This window comes from Dryobates pubescens, chromosome 35 (genome assembly GCF_014839835.1).
Source record: "Dryobates pubescens isolate bDryPub1 chromosome 35, bDryPub1.pri, whole genome shotgun sequence".
NCBI classification, from domain to species: Eukaryota; Metazoa; Chordata; class Aves; order Piciformes; family Picidae; genus Dryobates; species Dryobates pubescens.
In genome coordinates this window covers 2,667,550-2,689,631 of record NC_071646.1, presented here as the reverse complement: position 1 = coordinate 2,689,631, position 22,082 = coordinate 2,667,550, and the positions used below count along the sequence as shown (strand labels likewise).

The window sequence follows — 22,082 nt, the reverse complement described above, 5'->3', positions numbered from 1 at the left end:
GCAGCAGTGGAGGAGCTGCAGCATCCCTCGGGGCAGCAGGGCTGAGCCACGGTCACGCTCGGCGCACGTGCTGCGCCGGGGGCTGGGGGGGGAAAGAAACCCCAGGATTTCTCAAACCCAGAGAGTTGGTTTCTGTCTTATGACCTCTCATAACCACAAATAGGTTGCATTGGTGCTACCAGCCAAGGGCTGGGTGCCAAATCATGGCGGTGTTCCTCCAGAAGGTCTCTTTCGAGACCTGTCCGGGGGTGTTCCTGGGGTCACCTGCCCTAGGGGGTCCTGCTCAGGCAGGGGGGTTGGAGTGGGTGGTCTGCAGAGGTCCCTCCCAACCCTTAGCATTCTCTGATCCTCTGGTTCTATCTACACACACCCTCAGTAATACCAAAACCAGAGAAAAGAAACTGATCAAAACCACACCTGTGAAAGGACTCTGCCACCCTCACAGCAAAGAATTTTTCCCTCGTGTGGATGTAGAACCTCCTGGGTTCCAGTTAGTGCCCATTGCCCCTTGTCCTGGCTCTGGGCATCACTGACAAGAGCCCAGCCCCAGCCTCTCGACTTCACCCTTCAGCTCTTGCTGAGCATTGCTCAGCTGCCCTCTGGGGCTGCTCTTCTGCAGGCTCTCAGCCCCAGGGCTCTCAGCCTTTGCTCCTCACAGAGATGCTCCAAGCCCCTCAGCACCTTTGCATCCTCCACTGGACTCTCTCCAGCAGTCCCTGCTTATCCAGCCAGGATCCCCATGAGAAACCCTTCCACACACCACACCATGAGGGAATATCCCCCAAAATTACTCAGGTCATAGAATCAATAAGGTTGGAAAAGACCTCAGAGATCATCAAGTCCAAGCTGGCACCCAACACCCTCTGACAACTAACCCATGGTTTCAAATGCCACATCCAATCCTTTTTTGAGCACCTCCAGGGATGGGGACTCCAGCACCTCCCTGGGCAGCACATTCCAGTGGCCAATTCCTCTTGCTGGGAAGAGCTTTCTCCTCACCTCCAGCCTAAACCTCCCCTGGCACAGCTTGAGACTGTGTCCTCTTGTTCTGGTGCTGGGTGCCTGGGAGAAGAGCCCAACCCCCACCTGGCTCCAACCTCCCTTCAGGGAGCTGCAGAGAGCAAGAAGGTCTCCCCTGAGCCTCCTCTTTTGCATATTGCATGAGTTTGGAAAGGATCCTCAAAGGTCAGCTTGTCCTGTCCCCTTCCAGCACCAGCACCCTGCTGAGCACTGCTGCTCTGAGCAGCTTCTGGGGTGAAAGCAGCTTTCCAGTCCCACACTTTCCTTCCTGCAATGACCTTCTTGGCATCTATGGAAGCTGTTTCCTAAAGGTTGAGCAAAGCCAAGATTTCATAGGCTTGGAAAGGACCCTCAAAGGTCAGCTTGTCCAACCCCTTTGAGAAACAGCACCCTGCTGAGCACTGCTGCTCTTAGCAGCTTTTCAACACCACACTTTCCTTCCTGCAATGACCTTCTTGGCATCTATGGAAGCTATTTCCTAAAGGTTGGGTAAAACAAAGATTTCATGGGGTTGGAGAAGACCCTCAAAGGTCAGCTTGTCCTGTCCCTTTGGGAAACAGCACCCTGCTGAGCACTGCTCCTCTTAGCAGCTGGTGGGGTGAAAGTGGCTCTTCCATTAGACACTTTCCTTCCTGCAGTGACCTGCTTGGCATCTAGGAAAGCTATTCCCTAAATTTTGAGTAAAACCAAGGTTTCATGGGGTTAGAGAAGACCCTCAAAGGTCAGCTTGTCCAACCCCTTTGGGAAACAGCACCCTGCTGAGCACTGCTGCTCTTAGCAGCTTTTCAACACCACACTTTCCTTCCTGCAATGACCTTCTTGGCATCTAGGAAAGCTGTTCCCTAAAGGCTGAGTAAAACCAAGGTTTCATGGGGTTAGAGAAGACCCTCAAAGCCCAGCTTGTCCTGTCCCTTTGAGAAACAGCACCCTGCTGAGCACTGCTGCTCTTAGCAGCTGGTGGGGTGAAAGTGGCTCTTCCGTGAGACACTTTCCTTCCTGCAGTGACCTGCTTGGCATCTAGGAAAGCTGTTCCCTAAAGGGCTGAGTAAAACCAAGGTTTCATGGGGTTAGAGAAGACCCTCAAAGCCCAGCTTGTCCTGTCCCTTTGGGAAACAGCACCCTGCTGAGCACTGCTGCTCTTAGCAGCTGGTGGGGTGAAAGTGGCTCTTCCGTGAGACACTTTCCTTCCTGCAGTGACCTGCTTGGCATCTAGGAAAGCTGCTTCCTGAAGGCTGAGCAAAGCCACCCACGTTGTACCCCGGACACTCTTTAGGAAAAGGTGTTGCATCCATTCCTGCAGCAGCTTGGCAGCCCTGCAGACTCAGCTCCTTTGCACAGCAGGAGTGAGTCAGAGCGAAACTGCACCGTCAAGATCGCTGACGTGGGGAAGGAAACGCAGGTAAACACCGGGCAGGGACAGCCCTGAGCAGGCCCAGAGTTTCCTTTGTGGAATGGACACTTTATGCTTATATCAACAACCCCCAAATAAACCAACAGCAGCTAGGGAAAAAAAAAGAAACCCAAACCTCCCTCAAAGGCCAAAGCAGCCAGGATCCAAAGCAGGGAGGGGAGGGAATTGCACAAGACCGAGAGCCGCGCGCCGCCGCCGCCGCCTGGCATGGCTGAGGTGACCTCATGGACAGCCACAGCTCGCTCAGAACAAGGCAGGGGTTGGAAATGAGGGCTCAGCTCCTCAGCTGGAAGGAAAGAGGGCTCCCAGTGGCCTGCTGCTGCTGGTGGTGGAGGATGTGCCCGTGTGCCCAAAGAGCTTTTGCTTTGCAGGCCACCCCTCAGCGAAGGGTTTCGGTTGGAAAAGACCTCCGAGACCACCGAGTCCAACCCTCAACCTAAGGCCACCATGGCCATTAGACCATGCAGAACAGGGCTGGTGAGGAGCAGCTGAGGGAACTGGGGTTGTTTAGTCTGGAGAAGAGGAGGCTGAGGAGACCTCATTGCTGTCTACAACTCCCTGGCAGGAGGTTGGAGCCAGGCAGGGCTTGGTCTCTTCTTCCTCGTATCCAGTGATAGAATAAGGAGAAATGGCCTCAGGTTGCACCAGGGGAGGTTTAGGTTGGACAACGAGGCTGGGGAGAAGCCTTGAGCACAGCCCTGGGAGGAGAGGCTGAGGGAGCTGGGGTTGCTTAGCCTGCAGAAGAGGAGGCTCAGGGGAGACCTTCTTGCTCTCTCCAACTCCCTGAAGGGAGGTTGGAGCCAGCTGGGGGTTGGTCTCTTCTCTCAAGCAGGCAGCACCAGAACAAGAGGACACAGTCTCAAGCTGTGCCAGGGGAAGTTTAGGCTGGAGGTGAGGAGAAAGTTCTTCACTGAGAGATCTGTCAGCCATTGGAATGTGCTGCCCAGGGAGGTGGTGGAGTCCCCATCCCTGGAGGTGTTCAAGAGGGGATTGGATGTGGCACTTGGAGCCATGGTTTAGTCAGGAGGTCTGTGGTGCCAGGTTGGACTTGATGAGCTTTGAGGTCTCTTCCAACCTTGGTGATTCTGTGACATGAGGAAGAATTTCTTCCCCAAGAGGGTTGCCAAGCCTTGGAACAGGCTGCCCAGGGAAGAGGTTGATTTACCAGCCCTGGAGGGACTGGAAAGCTGCGGAGATGTGGTGCTGAGGAACAGTTTAGTGGTGACCTGGCAGTGCTGAGTTACTGGTTGGACTTGATGATCTTAAAGGTCCTTTCCTCCCCAAGCACAGAGAAGTTGTTGGGAACCTACCAGTGCAAATGGGCTGTGTTTATACCTTGTGGGTTCTGAGCCCTCTGCTCCTGCTGGCTCTTCTCCTTTCTCACAGCTTCTGTGTTAGAGCAGGGGAAGCCAAATGGGTCACCCAAGAGATGACAAAGGCTGTGATTCAGCTGGAGTAGTGTGCCAGCAGTGATTCACCAGGAGGAGGCTTCCTCATGCCCTCTGGAAGAGGCAACATCAACAACAAAGAGACAACAAATCAGTTGACCAAGTCCCACAGTGCCTCAGCCCCATCCATTACTAATGCTCCATCCCCTTTACTCACACAGACGTGCAGCAAACCTTCCCCTCCTTTGCTCCCCAAGATAAAATTCCCAACAGCTGAACCTGTGGTTGCAGACAGCACTTGGCATTTCCCCCCAGAAGCACAGAATCAGTGAGGGTGGAGAAGAGGGGAGGCTGAGACTGAAGGTTAGGAAGAGATTCTTGGCAGTGAGGGTGGGGAGACACTGGCACAGGTTGCCCAGGGAGGCTGTGGCTGCCTCCTCCCTGGAGGTGCTCAAGGCCAGGCTGGATGAGGCCTTGAGCAGCCTGGGCTGGTGGGAGGTGTCCCTGCCCACGGCAGGGGGGGTTGGAACTGGATGAACTTGAAGGGTGCCTTCCAACCCTGACCATTCTGTGAACCTCTGAAGAATGATGTGGGAACTTTCAAAGCCTGGTAGCAGCCTCTCCAAGTTCATCTCCACTTTCTCTTTCTTGGAGGACAGATTCCCAAGTTTTCCAGTGAAGTCTTTATCACAAGGAAGCAGGGTGGGGGCTGTGCTCATACAAGAGGAGAGGGGAGAGGAAGGCAGAGACGTCAGAGGGATTATCTCCAGCTCTGAAGTGGTCATTTTATCAGAGCTGGGACAAGAACTCTCTGTTACTACAGCTTCACAGAGCCAGCACTGGGCTGCTTGGATGGAGCTCCTGTCCATTGCCAGGAAACAAACTGGGATGAAAAAGCCAGAAGTGAGAATGCTCCCAAATGCTTCTACCCTTGAACCCCCCCACACTGATGTTCAGATAGTGGCTTCCATGGCACAGCCTTGGTAAGCAGCCAGGCACCGTGCTCCAGCCTGCAAGGACCTGAGCAAAGCTTACTTTGGATCCAGAATACAGAATTAGCCAGCTTGGAAAAGACCTCAGAGATCCTCAAGCCCAACCCATCACCCAACACCATCTGATCAACTCAACCATGGCACCAAGTGCCTCAGCCAGGCTCTTCCTAAACACCTCCAGGGATGGGGACTCCACCACCTCCCTGGGCAGCACATCCCAGTGGCCAACCACTTGGCTTCCCAGCCAGGCTGGGCTCTACCACCTCATCCCAGCACATTCCATCATGCCTGAAGGGAGGCTGGAGTGAGGGGAGTGTTGGTTCCTTCTCTCTGGTTTCAAGTGATGGGATGAGAGGAAAAGGCCTCAAGCTGCACCAGGGCAGGGTTAGGCTGGAGATTAAGAACAATTCCTTGACTGCAAGAGTGGTCAGGGGTTGGAACAGGCTGCCCTAACACAGAGAATTATATAGGTTGGGAAAGCCCTTTAAGATCCTCCAGTCCAACCAGCAACCCAACCCCACCATGGCCACTAAACCCCAGCCCCAAGTGCCATAGCCTCAAGTTTCTTCAACACCTCCAGGGATGAGGACTCTCTGCAGCCTGTTCCAATCCCTGACCACTCTTGCAGCAAAGAAATGTTTCCTCATCTCCAGCCTAGCCCTCTCCTGGCACAATTTTAGGCCATTTCATCTCCTTCTATCACCTGATACTGGGGAGAAGAGACCAAGCCCCACCTGGCTCCAACCTCCTTTCAGGGAGCTGTAGAGAGCAGTAAGTTCTCTCCTCAGCCTTCTCTTCTCCAGCCTAAACACCCCCAGGTCCCTCAGCTGCTCCTCCCCAGCCCTGTTCTCCAGACCCTTCCCCAGCTTCATTGCCTTTCTCTGGACACACTCCAAGCCCTCAGTGTCCTTCTTGGTGTGAGGAGCCCCAAACACTGCCAAGTCCTCAATGAAACCTTATCCTTAAGCATTACCTCTACTCAGCTCTTCAATACCTCCAGGGATGGGCACTCCACCACCAGCCCTACTCAAGATTTCAGCCCACTGCAGGCTGGCCTTAGAATGGCCACGGAGGAGGCAGTGGGTGTGTGCAGGCTCATTAAAAGTGATGCTGTGATTCCATGCTGCTAAATTCTGCCATCTAGAATAGAATGAACCAGGTTGGAAAAGACCTCAAGAGAGCCTCAAGTCCAACCTATCACCCAACACCATCTGATCAACTAAACCATGGCACCAAGTGCCTCAGCCAGGCTTTTGAACACCTCCAGGGATGGGGACTCCACCACCTCCCTGGGCAGCACATCCCAATGGCCAACCTCTCTTCCTGGGAAGAACTTTCTCCTCACCTCCAGCCTAAACAGGTTGGACTCTATGATCTTTGAGGTCTCTTCCAACCTTAGTGATACTAAACCTCCCCTGGCACAGCTTGAGGCTGCGGCCTCTTGTTCTGGTGCTGCTTGCCTGGGAGAAGAGAGACCAATCCCCACCTGGCTCCAACCTCCCTTTAGGGAGTTGGAGAGAGCAAGCAGCTCTCCCCTGAGCCTCCTCTTCTCCAGGCTAAACAACCCCAGCTCCCTCAGCCTCTCCTCCTCCCCTAAGTGGAGGCTTGATGGGAGGTTTGTTGTTGTTGTTGTTTCCCCTCTGACAGGGCACAAGAAAACTCAGCTGTGAGAATGCAGAAGCAACCTGACACAGCACCTCTGCTGCTTTGCTTTTCCTTCTCCAGCCACAGGCAAAATTTACAAGAAGCAAGCAAGGAGGAAAGGAAAAAACTAAGAAGAGAGAGAGGGGAGGAGGGGGGGAAGGAAAAGTGCAGAGTCTAAGCACAAAAGACTTGATGGGGTGTGAGGAGAGGAGGGGGGTCACAAGAGAACAGGAAACCAAGTTGACGGGAAACCCAAGTGACATTTGTGTTTAATGAATGACTTAAAACCCCAATATTGCTCCCCAGGAAATGGGGAGAGGAAACAGAGTGATGTTTTGAGCGTATAAATGAGGGGCTGCAGCAAGGTGAAGGCTGCAGATCGGCTTCGGAGCCCCCTCCCGCGCTAATCCAGCTGGGGCAAGGGGAGAGCCAAGCCGCCGCCGCGCCATGCCGAGCCACCCAGCCCTGCTGCTGCTGCTGCTGCTGGCTGCCAGCACCCTGCCTGCCGGGGGCTCAGCCCCTCAGCCCAGCTGCCTCCACTTCTCCGAGCTCCTGCCTGCAAGGCTCAAAGAGCTGAGGAGCAAGTTTGAGGAAATCAAGGACTATTTTGTAAGTAGAACTCTGCTGGGCTCCTCTTCCTCTTCTCCTGCTGCTGCTTCTCTTATTGCAAGCTTTGGAGCGGGGTGGGGGCAGGAGAGCTTCCTCCTGGCAGAGAAAGGCTTCGGTGCTGTGTTGTGTTGGGGGTGAGCAAGGGCAGCTCAGGGTCACTGCTGCCCGGGAGACAACCTGCACAGCCTCTCCCTTCCTAGTTCTGGCTGCAGGGGACTCAAGAGGTTTCATCATGACCCTTTCTAGCCAGACTTCCCCCTAAATGCTGCAGAGCAGATTGTTCTCTGGGTTCCCAGGAAGGAAATCGTCCCTTCTTCAGGGCAGCAGCTCCAGCCCTGCTGAAGTCAGTGGCTGCATGAAAAGGGAAATTCGTTGTGTTGCTGCAGGCTTCTCTTTTGTGTCATTTGAAAGAGCCACCACAGCCTGGCCCTGGGGGTTTCTGGGCTGGAGAAGTGCTACAGGCTACCTGGGCAAGGCCACTGGCTCTGCTTGGCAGCTCAGTGGGGATCCCTGGGGCTGCTGGAAGCAGCAGGAGATACTACCCAGGGCCTTTGGCATTGCAGCAGTGCTGACAGAGATGGTTGGTGGCATCTCTGTCACTGCTTTCATAGAACCATAGAATCAATAAGGTTGCAAAAGACCTCAGAGCTCATCAAGTCCAACCTATTTGAAGCAATCAGACAGGATGATGCTCCAGGTTCCACCCCAGCCCTACCATCACAGCTTGCCTTTGGTACCCAAAGAGCACAGCCAAGGGGTTTGGAGTCAAAGCTTGCTGTCAGCCTCCCAGTTGGGGTTGGGAAGGAATCATTTCAGCCTCTCTGGGAACCTTTTTAAGCACCTTGGTGCCATGGGGTGAAGCTTTGGCTGCTGCCAGCCTACAGCTCTGGTCTTCCAGAGCTGGTGGTGCAACAGGAGCACCACAAGGACAGACATCTGCAGCGGGATGAAACCCTCCTGCCCAGGGGAGCAGAGGGGCAGCCAGCCTGGGCTGGAATCCTCACTTCCAGAGGCTGTCAGCAGCTCTCTGTGGGCGGTGGGGGTGGCATCTGCCCTCTCACACCAACGCCCTGCAGCACTGGGAGGGGTTTCACATCCACAGAATCGCTGCTGCTGAGGTTTGGGACTTCCCTATCTGGCTGCCTCCACCCGAGGGTGGCTGCAGCAGGAGCCTATGGACCAAAGGGCTGGGGACTCCTGTGCCTGGTGTCACCGTCCTGTGCTGGGTGCTCTTTGCCTTCCCACCAGCCAGCCCAAAGGAGCCCAGGGAGGGTGTGCTGAGGCCAAGGGGAGGCAGTGCTGGCTGCCCCTCCAGGCTCACCTCTCTGTTGCCTCCTCCTGCAGCAATCCAAAGACGATGAACTCAGCGTCCAGCTGCTCAGCCCTGACCTGCTGGATGAATTCAAGGTAAGAGTTATCCTTTCCTTCTAAGTCCTTCCTTCATCCCTTGGCCAGTGCTTTGCAATCCAAGAGGCAGATTGGAGCTTAGGACGTGTCCTAATGTGACACAAGGATGGTTCCCACCCCACCATGCAGCTGCAGGGGGTGGTTCTAACACCTGACCCCCAGCACCACCATTCTGCTTGCTAAGAACCCCCAGACACGAGTGCTGGTGGCCAACCCCACCATGGTTACCTCCTCTCACCCCAGGGGACCTTTGGCTGCCAGTCAGTGTCAGAGATGATGAGGTTCTACATGGAGGAGGTCCTGCCCAGCGCCATGAGGACCAGCACAGACCATCAGCAGAGCATGGGAGACCTGGGCAACCTGCTGCTGAGCCTGAAGATGACAATGAGACGTTGTGTGAGTGGGGCTCAGCATCATGGAGGGGATGAAATCACTGCTGTGGGGAGGCAGGACCACGGCCAGGGAAGCAGCAGGGCTGGGAGAGGGAAGAGGGTCTCCCAGGGAACAGGACCATGGGTGCTGGGATGGTGCAGGGGAGCAGGGCTCTGGGCTGGCAGGGGCTGGCAGATCCCACAAGGATGGGGTTTCAGAGTCACAGAGTGGTGAAGGCTGGAAAAGGCACCTTAGGATTAAAGACACTTCATGCCTCCCCCAGTCTCCCCTCCCTGCCTCCCCCAGTCTCCCCTCCCTGCCTCCCCCAGTCTCCCCTCCCTGCTTGTGTGGCTGTGAAGGACCAACTCAGTGCTCCACGCTGGGCAGCTCCCCTCCTGGGGTCTTCAAATGGCTCTCTTGGGGTTTTCTTTAACACCAAAGAGGCTGAACTCACAGCATCCCAGCAGGGTGAGGGTTGGAAAGGACCTCTGGACACCATCCACCCCAACCCCCCTGCTCCAGCAGGGCTCCCACAGCAGCTTGCCCAGGAGCACAATGGCCAGGGGGGGTTGGAAGCTCTGCAGAGAAGGAGACTCCACAACCTCCCTGGGCAGCCTCTGCTCCCAGCTCCTGCTCTCCAGGCTTCCATTGCTTAAATAATGCTGGTTCTGGGGCTCTGCTCAGGAGCATCTCTTAGCTGCAGCCAATTCCACCCCACAAGGTCTGGAGGAAGAGAGAGGGGGAGGGAGCTTGGAGTGTCCAACCCTTACCTGGGTGATGGAGCAGCTTGGCACCGAGATGATGCCTCCCAAACCCACCTCTGGGTTGGGGTTGGGGTTGTGACCCCACCACAGGCTGAGCCACACAGCCCTGCCCCAGGCAGAGAGCACCCACAGCAGCTTGCCCAGGAGCACAGGGGCCAGGGGGGGTTTGGAATCTCTCTGGAGGAGACTCCACAACCTCCCAGGGCAGCCTGCTCCAGGCCTCCAGCACCCTCACAACGAAGTTGTTTGTCCTTAGGTCAAGTGAAACCTCCTGGCAGAGAGGCACTACAGGGCTGCCCTCACCTGGGGCCAGCACCAAGGGCCACAGGGCTGGGAAGGGCTCAGAGTCCACTCTTAGGTCCAGCTGAGCTCCTTTCAACAGGCCATGCTGCAAAGCAGCCTCAGTTGCTGCCCCCCACGGCCATGGGGAAGGTGGAGGGCAGAGGTGCAGCAATGACAAGAGGCAGGAGGGAGGGAGAGCCACTGCTGCACACCCCAGGGAGGAAACTCCTGTGGTTGAAGCTGTTGCTCTTGCCCCTTTGCAGCACAGATTCTTCACGTGTGAGAAGAGAAGCAAAACCCTAAGGCACATCAAGGAGACCTTCGATAAGGTGAGGTCCCTGCTGCCATGGCTGGGCTGAGCTTGGGAAGAAGCCAGGGTCCAGGGCAAGGCTGTTGGATCTTGCTGCTGCCTCCAGCTTAGAACTGTGCAAAAGAGCTCCTGAATGAACCCCTGGGGGCAGAGAAATGCAGAGGGTGATGCTTGAAGGAGCAGCTGGGGGGTTGGGCAGAGAAGCTGGAGGTGGTGGTGGAAGGAGAGTACAGAATCATGGAATTGAATGATCTTAGAGGTCTTTCCCAACCAAAACAAGTCCAACCATTCAGCCTAACACCACCATGGCCATTGCATCATGTCCCTAAGTGCCCTATCCACACACTTCTTGGACCCCTCCAGGCATGGTGACTGCACCACCTCCCTGGGCAGCCTGTTCCAATCCCTGACCACTCTGGCAGTCAAGAAATTGTTCCTAATCTCCAAGCTGAACCTCCCCTGGCACAAGTTCAGGCCTTTAAAAGCTCATCCAGTCCAAGCCTGCTGCAGTCAGCAGGGACATCTGCCACTGGAGGAGAGGCTGAGGGAGCTGGGGTTGCTGAGCCTGGAGAAGAGGAGGCTCAGGGGAGACCTTCTTGCTCTCTCCAACTCCCTGAAGGGAGGTTGGAGCCAGGTGGGGGTTGGTCTCTTCTCCCAGGCAAGCAGCACCAGAACAAGAGGACACAGTCTCAAGCTGTGCCAGGGGAAGTTAGGCTGGAGGTGAGGAGAAAGTTCTTCCCAGAGAGAGTTGTTAGCCACTGGGATGTGCTGCCCAGGGAGCTGGTGGAGTCCCCATCCCTGGAGGTGTTCAAAGAAGGATTGGATGTGGCACTTGGAGCCATGGTTTGGTTGCCAGGAGGTGCTGGGTGCCAGCTTGGACTTGATGATCTCTGAGGTCTTTTCCAACCTTATTGATTCTATGAGATGAACTCTATGAGCAGCTGTGCCAGGGGAGGTTTAGGCTGGAGGTGAGGAGAAAGTTCTTCACTGAGAGAGCTGTCAGCCACTGGAATGTGCTGCCCAGGGAGGTGGTGGAGTCCCCATCCCTGGAGGTGATCAAGAGGGGATGGGATGTGGCACTTGGAGCCATGGTTTAGCTGTCAGGAGGTGCTGGGTGGACTTGATGATCTCTGAGGTCTTTTCCAGCCTTATTGATTCTATGATTCTACGACAGAGAAGGTTGCTCAGAGCCCCCAGCAGCCTCACCTGGAATGCTTCCAGGGTTGGGGCCCCCTCCCAGGTCTGGGGGGGCCACCTGTTGAGCACTCACACATCACATGCAACCCCCCCCACTAAAGGGACTTGGTTTTCCCCTGCAGATGAATGAGCAGGGAATCTACAAGGCCATGGGAGAGTTTGACATCTTCATCAACTACATTGAAGAGTACTTGCTGATGAAGAGGAAGAACTGAAGACCCTCCACACACACACAGTGGGGCTGGCACCTCCCCCACCCAAATCCTGCTGGGTGTTCACAACTCACTTGGGGCTGGAAGAGCACACAAGAGGTTTAAGTTATTTAAAGGTCAATATCCTCCAGTTCTGCTCCCTATTTAAAAGGGTTGGGGAGGGGTTGGGGGTTTAAAAGCAGCTGGAGTTCCTATTTATTACTTCCAATACCTCAGTCTTTCTGTTTACAAGGGTGTGAAGCAAAGGGGGTGGATGAGCTTGTAAAATAACAACCTATTTATTGTCCTCATGCTGATCCTGGCAGTGCTCTTTTGTTCTCAGCTCCAAAACACCCCAGGGAGCAAAGCAAACAACGAGCAGAGCTTCTCCTGAGGCCAGCCTCAGCTGGGCACAGGAGCAGTTCCAGCCCTGAGGCCAGCAGAGGTTCATGGTCAGCAAGTGAGAGCTCTCCTCACGTCCCAGCCCTCTGTTTATTGATGGCTTCAGGCACAATCCTGTCAGTGCCTTCTGGTTCTGCCGTTGGAACCAAGCTGAAAGAGGCAGGAGTGTGCCAGGGGCTTGCACTGAGCAAGAGAGGGGAGGGAGGGAATCACCACAAATGCATTCGAGGGCAGTTGTGAGTCCTTTGCATGAAAAACAGTGTGGAGGAAGGAGGGAAAAGGAGGGGGGGGAGGGGGGGAAGAAGGCAAAGGAGGGAGGGGGGGAAAAAGGAGGCAAAGGAGGGAGGGGGGGAAAAAGGAGGCAAAGGAGGGAGGGGGGGGAAAAAGGAGGCAAAGGAGGGAGAGGGGGGAAAGGAGGCAAAGGAGAGAGGGGGGAAAAGGAGGCAAAGGAGAGAGGGGGGAAAAGGAGGCAAAGGAGAGGGGGGGAAAAAGGAGGCAAAGGGGGGAGGGGGGAAAAGGAGGCAAAGGAGGGAGGGGGGAAAAAGGAGGCAAAGGAGAGAGGGGGGGAAAGGAGGCAAAGGAGAGAGGGGGGGAAAGGAGGCAAAGGAGGGGAGGGGGGAAAAGGAGGCAAAGGAGAGAGGGGGGAAAAGGAGGCAAAGGAGGGAGGGGGGAAAAAGGAGGCAAAGGGGGGAGGGGGGGGGGAAGGAGAAGGAAGGGAAGGCCTTGCACTCCCATGACCAGCACCAATCCTGCCAGGGCAATAGCTGAGTTCCCCTCCAGCCCTGAGCCTACCTGTGACAAGCAAACAAAAGCAGCACTGCTTGGCTCTAACAATTTGGCTTCAGTGCTGGCTCCCAGAGCTGCTGGGTTGGCCACTGTGTGCTTTGAGCAGTTCCTCCTCCTGTGGTTTCCAGCCTCTGACTGAGTTTTCCTGGCTGTTTTGGGGAGACCTTCTTGCTCTCTCCAACTCCCTGCAGGGAGGTTGTAGCCAGGTGGGGGTTGGTCTCTTCTCCCAGGCAAGCAGCACCAGAACAAGAGGACACAGTCTCAAGCTGTGCCAGGGGAGGTTTAGGCTGGAGGTGAGGGGAAAGTTCTTCCCAGAGAGAGTTGTTAGCCACTGGAATGTGCTGCCCAGGGAGGTGGTGGAGTCCCCATCCCTGGAGGTGTTCCAGAGGGGACTGAACGTGGCCCTTGGTGCCATGGTTTAGCTGTCAGGAGGTGCTGGGTGGACTTGATGATCTCTGAGGTCTTTTCCCACCTTGGTGATTCTGTGCCATGATTCTTGCAATGGCCCCAAACAACCTGACCTGCAATGGTTGCAGGGAGAAGGCATCTCCCACTCCTCCTCTGGGCAACCTGGGCCAGGCTCTCCCCACCCTCAGTGCCACAAAAGTCTTCTTTTTCTCTAGCCTGAGCATCCCTCCTCGAGTTCAAACCCTCACCCCTGCTCCTGTCCCCAGCTTTCCAACCAGCCCCTTGCACTGACTTCTCTTCCACCCGGAGCTCTCAGACCCTTGTCACCACCTGGAGGCAGGAATCCAGGGGCCTCGAAACTGGCGGCCAGGCTGTGCCCTGCATGCAGCAAAGGGCAGAGTCAGCTCAGGCTGTGGTGGGGTTTTCAGTAAAGCTCTGGTTAAAAGCCACCACAGGAAGGAAGCAGCTGGGATGCCTCCTGCTGCACAGAGCCCGAAGGTTTCCAGTTACCTGCTGCCACAGGAGAGGTCTGATGCAGCAGAAAACGGAGGCAGAGCAAGTCAGCAGCCGCCAGCTCCGGGGGACATCGGCGTGGGAGAGGAGCTGGCACCAGGGGCAGGTGAAGCTTCCCTCCTCCAGCACGGGGCTCGGAAACAGCAGGGACCGCAGGAAGGTGCTGAAAGGTCGCCCGGGATGAGGGACCAGAGCCTGGGGACGCTCAGGGCTGCATCAAGAGCCTGGAGGAGACACTCGGTGCCAAGGGCTAGTTGAGCAGCCAGGGCTGGGTTGTTGGCTGGACTTGAGGCTGGGGAGAGGGCTGGAGCACAGCCCTGGGAGGAGAGGCTGAGGGAGCTGGGGTTGCTTAGCCTGCAGAAGAGGAGGCTCAGGGGAGACCTTCTTGCTCTCTGCAACTCCCTGAAGGGAGGTTGGAGCCAGGTCGGGGTTGGGCTCTTCTCCCAGGCAAGCAGCACCAGAACAAGAGGACACAGTCTCAAGCTGTGCCAGGGGAGGTTCAGCCTGGATGTGAGGAAGAAGTTCTTCACAGAGAGATTGGCCATTGGGAAGTGCTGCCCACATGCATGGGGATCACAAAATCAACCACAGGATCATAGACTCAAAAAGGCTGGGAAAGAGCCCAGAGAGCATCAAGTCCAACCTCTCACCCAACACCTCCTGACTAACTAAACCGTGGCTCCAAGAGCCACATCCCATCCCCTCCTGAACACCTCCAGGGACAGTGACTCCACCACCATCCCAATGGCCAATTATTCTTTCTGGGAAGAGCACAGCCCATGGCTGCCAGCAAAGGGGCAGTGGGGAGCAGGGGGCAGCCCCAGCACCCAGGGACGTCGGTGCCCAAGAGCCTGCAGCCACGATGCTGGAGGCAGAGTTCCCTCTGCTGGCCCCCGGGGTGCAGCACCCACAGCCACCTCCCCATGCCCTCTGTCCCCCTGGCCCCAGCAGGGCTGGAGCAGCTGTCTGCAGCAGCTGGCACAGACAGGGCCACAAGATCTTGCTCCCAAGCACCCGACCAGAGCCCTGCAGCCCCCCCCAGGGAACCTGCAGTGCAGGGAGAAGGGTGGCCAGAAGGGCAAGGAAGCTTCTCCTCCCCCCTCCCCTCTGCCCTGATGAGGCCATGGCTGAAAACTGGCTCCAGTTCTGGGCTCCCCAGCTCCAAGAGAGACAAGGAACTGCTGGAGAGAGCCCAGCAGAGCCTACAAAGATGCCAGGGAGGGGCTGGAGCATCCCTGGGAGGAGGAAAGAGAGGAGACACAGTAGGGTGGGGAAGAGCAGCTCCAGAGGGGATCTGAGCAACGCTCAGCAAGAGCCAAAGGGCAAGGAGGGGGCAAAAGAATGGGGCCAGACTCTTCTCAGTGGTGCCCAGGGACAGGACAAGGGGCACTGGGCACAAGCTGGCACCCAGGAGCTGTCACTTGGCCTTAAGGACAAACAACTTCGTTGTGAGGGTGCTGGAGGCCTGGAGCAGGCTGCCCTGGGAGGTTGTGGAGTCTCCTCCAGAGAGATTCCAACCCCCCCTGGCCCCTGTGCTCCTGGGCAAGCTGCTGTGGGTGCTCTCTGCCTGGGGCAGGGCTGTGTGGCTCAGCCTGTGGTGGGGTCACAACCCCAACCCCAACCCAGAGGTGGGTTTGGGAGGCATCATCTCGGTGCCAAGCTGCTCCATCACCCAGGTAAGGGTTGGACACTTCAAGCTCCCTCCCCCTCTCTCTTCCTCCAGACCTTGTGGGGTGGAACTGGCTGCAGCTAAGAGATGCTCCTGAGCAGAGCCCCAGAACCAGCATTATTTAAGCAATGGAAGCCTGGAGAGCAGGAGCTGGGAGCAGAGGCTGCCCAGGGAGGTTGTGGAGTCTCCTTCTCTGCAGAGCTTCCAACCCCCCCTGGCCATTGTGCTCCTGGCAAGCTGCTGTGGGAGCCCTGCTGGAGCAAGGGGGTTGGGGTGGATGATGTCCAGAGGTCCTTTCCAACCCTCACCCTGCTGGGATGCTGTGAGTTCAGCCTCTTTGGTGTTAAAGAAAACCCCAAGAGAGCCATTTGAAGACCCCAGGAGGGGAGCTGCCCAGCTTGGAGCACTGAATCACAGAATCACCAAGGCTGGAAGAGACCTCAGAGATCACCAAGTCCAAGCTGGCACCACAGACCCCATGGCTAAACCATGGCTCCAAGTGCCACAGCCAATCCCCTCTTGAACACCTCCAGGGATGGGGACTCCACCACCTCCCTGGGCAGCACATCCCAATGGCCAATCTCTCTTTCTCTGAAGAACTGCTTCCCAACATCCAGCCTGAACCTCCCCTGGCACAGCTTGAGACTGTGTCCTCTTGTTCTGGTGCTGCTTGCCTGGGAGAAGAGACCAACCCCCACCTGGCTCCATCCTCCCTTCAGGGAGTTGGAGAGAGCAAGAAGGTCTCCCCTGAGCCTCCTCTTCTGCAGGCTAAGCAACCCCAGCTCCCTCAGCCTCTCCTCCCAGGGCTGTGCTCCAGACCCCTCCCCAGCCTCATTGCCCTTCTCTGGACACCTTCAAGTCTCTCAATGTCCTTCTTAACCTGAGGAGCCCAGAACTGGACACAGGACTCAAGGTGTGTCCTGAGCAGCGCTGAGCACAGGGCACAATGACCTCCCTGCTCCTGCTGGCCACACTGTCCCTGCTGCAGGCCAGGATGCCCTTGGCCTTCTTGGGCCCCTGGGCACACTGCTGGCTCCTGTTCAGCCGCTGTCCATCAGCACCCCCACCGAGCTGGTTCTTCACAGCCACACAGGCAGGGAGGGAAGAGTCTGAGGTGAGGAGGGGAGGGGGAGGCAGGGAGGAGAGGGAGAGACTGGGGGTGGAAGGGGAGAAGGAGAGAGAGATCAGGGGGGACAGGGAGGAGAGGAGACAGACTGGCTGGGGGCAGGGCAGGGAGGAGGGAGACACACTGACTGGGGGCAGGGAGGGGGGAAGGCAGGGAGAGGGAGAGGGGGAGAGGTTGGCTGAGGCTTGGAAGAGAGACTTGGCTGAGGCATTAAGTGTCTTTAATCCAAAGGACTGAAGAGCAGACCAGGAAGGTTGGGATAAGCCAACAGACAACAAGGGAGGGGGGGAAAAAAACCAACCCAAAAAATCCTCAAAAGAGGACAAAAAGAGGAGGAAAAAAACCAAAAGGGAGGTGGGGGAGGGGGAAAAAGGGAAAATAAACCAAACAAACAAAGGATTAAAACCAAATGAGGCTTGGAAAACAACTTCCAAGTTCCCCAGAGTGGCTCAAAGTTCACCTTAGAAACTAAACATTGCCTTAAAAACCTTGGCTGGGGGTGGGGTTTGCCTCCCCTCCCCCTCCCCTTCCCCCTGCCCTCCCCCTCCCCTTCCCCCTGCCCTCCCCCCCTCCAGCACACTGACCACAGAGAAAGGTTGGGACTAAGAATAATGAGGAGGGGAACAAGAAACACCAACACCACCAAGGAGAACAACGTGAATAACCCAGGGGCTAAAGGGCTGGGGAGCAGCCCCCCTGCCCCCACCTGCTGGGGAGGGGGAAATCACTCCCAGCCCCTCTGGGAGCTGCTGGCACTGAGCCTCCCCAGGGCTCACCAACAAGACCCCCACCCCCGACCCACCCCAGCCCCCGGGCAGGGAGGGGGCAGTGCTGCCATCTCCACTCAAAGCTGTGGCCCCCTGCTGCCCCCACACCCCCCCTACCGCCTCCACACATCCCCCCAGGCCACCCATGTGTCCCCAGAGACAACTCCCCCTCCCCCCAAAACCAGGACAGCATCACCCCAGAGCTGGGGGCTGTGGGAGGGGGGGAGGTGGGAGGGAAACATCTTGCTGGGGGGATGCTGGAGGGGGAGGGGAAGGAGGGAGGGAGATGCTGGGGAGGGGAGGGGAGGGAGGGAGGTGCTGGGGAGGGGAGGGGAGGGAGGGAGGTGCTGGGGAGGGGAGGGAGGGAGGTGCTGGGGAGGGGAGGGAGGGAGGTGCTGGGGAGGGGAGGGAGGGAGGTGCTGGGGAGGGGAGAGAGGGAGATGCTGGCAGGGAAGGAGGGAGGGAGGGAGAGGCACTGGCCTCCTGCTCAGCCCCCACCCCAGGGCCCCTCTCCTGAGGTCAGAGCTGGCTTCCAAAGACCAACCCCCACCCCCCCATGCCAACCCTGCCACACACAGCAGGGTGGGCATCAGGCAGCCCCTTGCCCCCCAGCCCAAAGCCAGCACCCCCCACCCCCCCTGCCCTCTCCTCCCTGGCTCTCAGCTCTCCCAGCAGCTCCTTCAAACCCATTTCTGAGTGAGAGGCAGCCCCAAAAGGGTCACCACAGGCAGCTCCATCTCTCGGGGGAAGAAGGCAAAGAGCAGTCAAAACCAAACCCAAACCAAACCAAAGCCACCTCCCCCCAGCCCCAACTAAAAAGCAACCCAGACTGTACCACAAGAGACACAAAAGCAACCCCCAAAGCCCCCCAGCCCCAAGTCTTGGTGGTGCTGAGCTACAGAACACCAAGCCCCTGGGGGTGGGGGCTGGTGATCTGCTCCAGGGAACAGAGGTGAGGAGCTAATAAAAAACACCAAAGACAGACCCCAGGGGGGTAGAAAAGTTCTGAATGCCAAGCTCTGGACAGCAGAGTCTCTCTCTTTTTGTCTTTCCTTAAAAAATATATTTATATATAATAGAGTTATTGCTTTTTTCTTTCCCTCTTCTCTCTCTCTCTCTCTCAAGGGCTGGTGGGCTGAGAGGGGGCCTCAGTGGGGGAGAGCAGCAGGCTCAGTGGGGTTGGCTTTCTTCCTCCTCTTCATCAGCAAAGGGTTGGAGGAATCTTCTATTTTCTTGATCTTGATCTGTTCATAGTCCACTCTCATGGTGGCCAGGGCACTGGTCATCTCCTCCTGCAGGCAGCAGGCAGGGGAAGCACCATCAGCAAGGGCTCAGCAGGTCACTTCCCCCCACCCCAGCAGCCCCAGGGCAGCTGTGGCCCCCCTGAGCCCCCTAGGAACCAACTGGAGCAGGGATTGAGAGCCCCAGCAGCCATTCTTCCAGCCTCAGCCCATGCACAGCTCCCCCCAGCAGCTAGGAATGAGCTGCAGCAGGGATTGAGAGCCCCAGCAGCCATTCTTCCAGCCTCAGCCCAGGCACAGCTCCCCCCAGCAGCTAGGAATGAGCTGCAGCAGGGATTGAGAGCCCCAGCAGCCATTCTTCCAGCCTCAGCCCAGGCACAACTCCCCCCAGCAGCTAGGAATGAGCTGCAGCAGGCCCCCTTTCCCCCCCCCCCCAGCAGGATTGAGGAGCCTCAGCAGCCATTCTTCCAGGCCTCAAGCCCCGGGCACAGCTCCCCCCCAGCAGCTAGGAATGAGCTGCATCAGGGATTGAGAGCCCCAGCAGCCATTCTTCCAGCCTCAGCCCAAGCACAGCTCCCCCCAGCAGCTAGGATTGAGCTGCAGCAGGGATTGAGAGCCCCAGCAGCCATTCTTCCAGCCTCAGCCCATGCACAGCTCCCCCCCAGCAGCTAGGAATGAGCTGCAGCAGGGATTGAGAGCCCCAGCAGCCATTCTTCCAGCCTCAGCCCATGCACAGCTCCCCCCCAGCAGCTAGGAATGAGCTGCAGCAGGGATTGAGAGCCCCAGCAGCCATTCTTCCAGCCTCAGCCCAAGCACAGCTCCCCCAGCAGCTAGGAACCAACTGCAGCAGGGATTGAGAGCCCCAGCAGCCATTCTTCCAGCCTCAGCCCAAGCACAGCTCCCCCCCAGCAGCTAGGATTGAGCTGCAGCAGGGATTGAGAGCCCCAGCAGCCATTCTTCCAGCCTCAGCCCAGGCACAGCTCCCCCCCAGCAGCTAGGAACCAACTGGAGCAGGGATTGAGAGCCCCAGCAGCCATTCTTCCAGCCTCAGCCCAAGCACAGCTCCCCCCCAGCAGCTGGGATGTTCACACCAAGCCCAACCTGGCCCTGTTTGCAAAGAGAGGGCAGAAGAGGACAGTCCCCAGACAGCCCCCAGGGCACAGAGTGTTTCAGACAGCAACAGAGAGAGGCTTCACCTTCACATCCTCCCACAGATCCTTCTCCTCCTTCAGCACACGGCTGGTGTGCAGCGGGGTCTGAGGCACCTGCATGGACTGCTGCAGAGAGCAGAGGAGCTTCAGCTGGGAGCCATTCATAGCTCATCTCATCCCCCCCTCCAGCCCCAGCCCTATCTCATCCCCACTTCCATCCCTCCAAGCCCCAGCCCCACCTCTTCACCTCCATCCCTCCAGCCCCATCTCATCCCCAGCCCTACCTCTCCACCCCCATCCCTCCACCCCCATCCCCATCTCATCCCCAGCCCTACCTCTCCACCCCCATCCCTCCACCCCCAGCCCCATCTCATCCCCAGCCCTACCTCTCCACTGCCATCCCTCCAGCCCCAGCCCCATCTCTAGCCCCAGCCCCATCTCCAGCCCCAGCCAGCCCCTTATCTCTGCATCCCCAGCCCCATCTGACCCCCACTGCCATCCCCAGCCCCTCACCATGATCCAGGGGTGGTTCATGAACTCGGTGATGGTCATGCGCTGGGTGGGATCTGTCTTCAGCAGGTTTCGGATCAGCTGCTTCACTGCAAGGGTTTGTGCAGGGCTGGGCACCAGCAGGTGCCAGGGGGCCCTCTGCCCACGCAGAGGTGGCACCCAGCAAGCCTGCACACACCTCCCAGCCCCTCTGTTCCTGGGCCACATCCTTCAGCCAAAGCCTCTTGGGCAAAGAGGTGAAGCTGCTTCCCCGCTGAGCTGCCCAGCGCCAGGCAGGGCAAGGGAGATGGCTCTGCCCCTCTGCTCTGCTCTGCTCAGAGCCCACCTGCAGCCCTGCATCCAGCTCTGGGGCCCCCAGCACAAGGAGGACCTGGAACTGTTGGAGAGGGTCCAGAGGAGGCCACAGAGATGATGAGAGGGCTGAAGCACCTCTCTGTGGGGACAGGCTGAGAGCTGGGGCTGTTCAGCATGGAGAACAGGTGGCTCCAGGGAGACCTGAGAGCAGCCTGCCAGCACCTGAAGAGGCTCCAGGAGAGCTGGGGAGGGACTTTTGACAAGGGCTGGGAGTGCCAGGAGGAGGGGGAAGGGCTTTGAGCTGGGAGAGGGGAGACTGAGATGGAGATTAGGAAGAAACTCTTGAGAGTGAGGGTGGTGAGAACCCAGCCTGGGGCCAGCACGGGGCCCATGCTTACCTTCCTCTGACACTTCTGACCACTCAGGGTTGGGAAACTCATACTGCCCCATCCTGATCCTCTTCTTCATGCCAGGGGAGATGGCCAGGCCGTGGTTGGAGTAGAAGGGAGGGTACCCACACAGCCTGCACCAGGACGGGGGGCAGAGAGTCAAGCCCTGCCCCCAGCACCTCCCCAGCAGCACCCACGGGGCACAGGGCAGGGCAGCTGGGAAAGGTTCAGCCCTGCCAGCCCCACAGACAAGCCCAGGAGATGCATCCCCCCCCCCAACTCCTGACCTCAGGAGGCTGGAGGAGGAGGTGTGGGACTTACAGGATGTACATGATGACACCAAGGGACCACATGTCACAGGACTTGTCGTACTTCTCGGGGCCCAGCACCTCTGGGGCTGGTAAAGACAGAAACAAACTCCTCAGACAAAGTGGAGCTGCAGAGCCAGCTGAGAGGGGCCTGACCCCCCCACCATGGAGCTGCAAAAGACCTCCATGAGGTCCCAGCAGCCCTGCTCAGGACGGTGGAAGTGCTGCCACGTGGGGGCCACTGTGACTGTGCAGGCAGCAGAGGCAGGAGCGATGCAGGATGCTGCCAGCCCTCAGCCCCCAGCACGACACAAAGGAGGCTGCAGCATGGCCATGGGACAGAGTGAGGCCTGAGAATCACAGTCACCAAGGTTGGAAGAGGCCTCAGAGATCATCAAGTCCAACCTGGCACCACAGACCTCCTGACTAGACCATGGCACCAAGTGCCACATCCAAGCCCCTCTTGAACACCTCCAGGGATGGGGACTCCACCACCTCCCTGGGCAGCACAGCCCAAGGGCTAACAACAAAGCTGGGGAAGGGTCTGGAGAACAGGGCTGGTGAGGAGCAGCTGAGGGAACTGGGGTTCTGGAGAAGAGGAGGCTGAGGGGAGACCTCCCTGCTCTCTACAGTTTTGTGTTGTCTCTCCTCTTCCTGTGATGAGAGCTGGGGTTGCTCCAGGCTGCTCCACACGGCAGCCTTCCAAAATCTGAAGGAGCTACAGGAGAGCTGGAGAGGAGCTGTTCATGAAGGACCTGTGGTGACAGGACAAGGGACAATGATCTGAAAGTAGAGCAGGGCAGACTGAGACTGGAGGTGAGGCAGAAATTCTTTCCAGTCAGAGGGGTGAGACAGTGGAACAGGTTGCCCTGTGACCCTGAAGCTCTCTTCCAACCAAGATGATTCAACAAGCCAAAGGATTCTGTGATTC

The 22,082-nt window shown here is 57.5% G+C and overlaps 2 protein-coding genes across 2 annotated transcripts in view; one reads left to right on the top strand and one right to left on the bottom strand.

Moving 5' to 3' along the window:
- Window positions 1-6,902: 6,902 nt before the first annotated feature.
- Window positions 6,903-11,611, top strand: IL10 (interleukin 10). Its single transcript, XM_009897170.2, has 5 exons — window positions 6,903-7,064; window positions 8,409-8,471; window positions 8,715-8,867; window positions 10,153-10,218; window positions 11,519-11,611. Exons 1-5 carry the CDS (start codon window positions 6,903-6,905, stop codon window positions 11,609-11,611), a joined length of 537 nt encoding a protein of 178 aa, XP_009895472.2.
- Window positions 11,612-18,294: 6,683 nt separating this feature from the next.
- The window catches only part of MAPKAPK2 (MAPK activated protein kinase 2), a 34,613-nt gene continuing 30,825 nt past the window's right edge, over window positions 18,295-22,082 (bottom strand). The window contains exons 6-10 of the mRNA XM_054176379.1: window positions 21,165-21,240; window positions 20,853-20,977; window positions 20,164-20,249; window positions 19,696-19,776; window positions 18,295-18,550 (exon numbers count right to left, since the gene is read on the bottom strand). Coding sequence (XP_054032354.1) covers window positions 18,407-18,550; window positions 19,696-19,776; window positions 20,164-20,249; window positions 20,853-20,977; window positions 21,165-21,240 — 512 coding nt within the window. The 3' untranslated portion in view covers window positions 18,295-18,406. The remainder of the gene's footprint in view (window positions 18,551-19,695; window positions 19,777-20,163; window positions 20,250-20,852; window positions 20,978-21,164; window positions 21,241-22,082) is intronic.

Bases quoted from the DNA above. Each gene is read 5' to 3' on its own strand.
- IL10 (XM_009897170.2), top strand. From the start codon at position 6,903: ATGCCGAGCCACCCAGCCCTGCTGCTGCTGCTGCTGCTGGCTGCCAGC. The intron at 8,472-8,714 runs GTAAGAGTTATC...CTCTCACCCCAG, and splicing joins ACCTGCTGGATGAATTCAAG to GGGACCTTTGGCTGCCAGTC. The intron at 8,868-10,152 runs GTGAGTGGGGCT...GCCCCTTTGCAG, and splicing joins AGATGACAATGAGACGTTGT to CACAGATTCTTCACGTGTGA.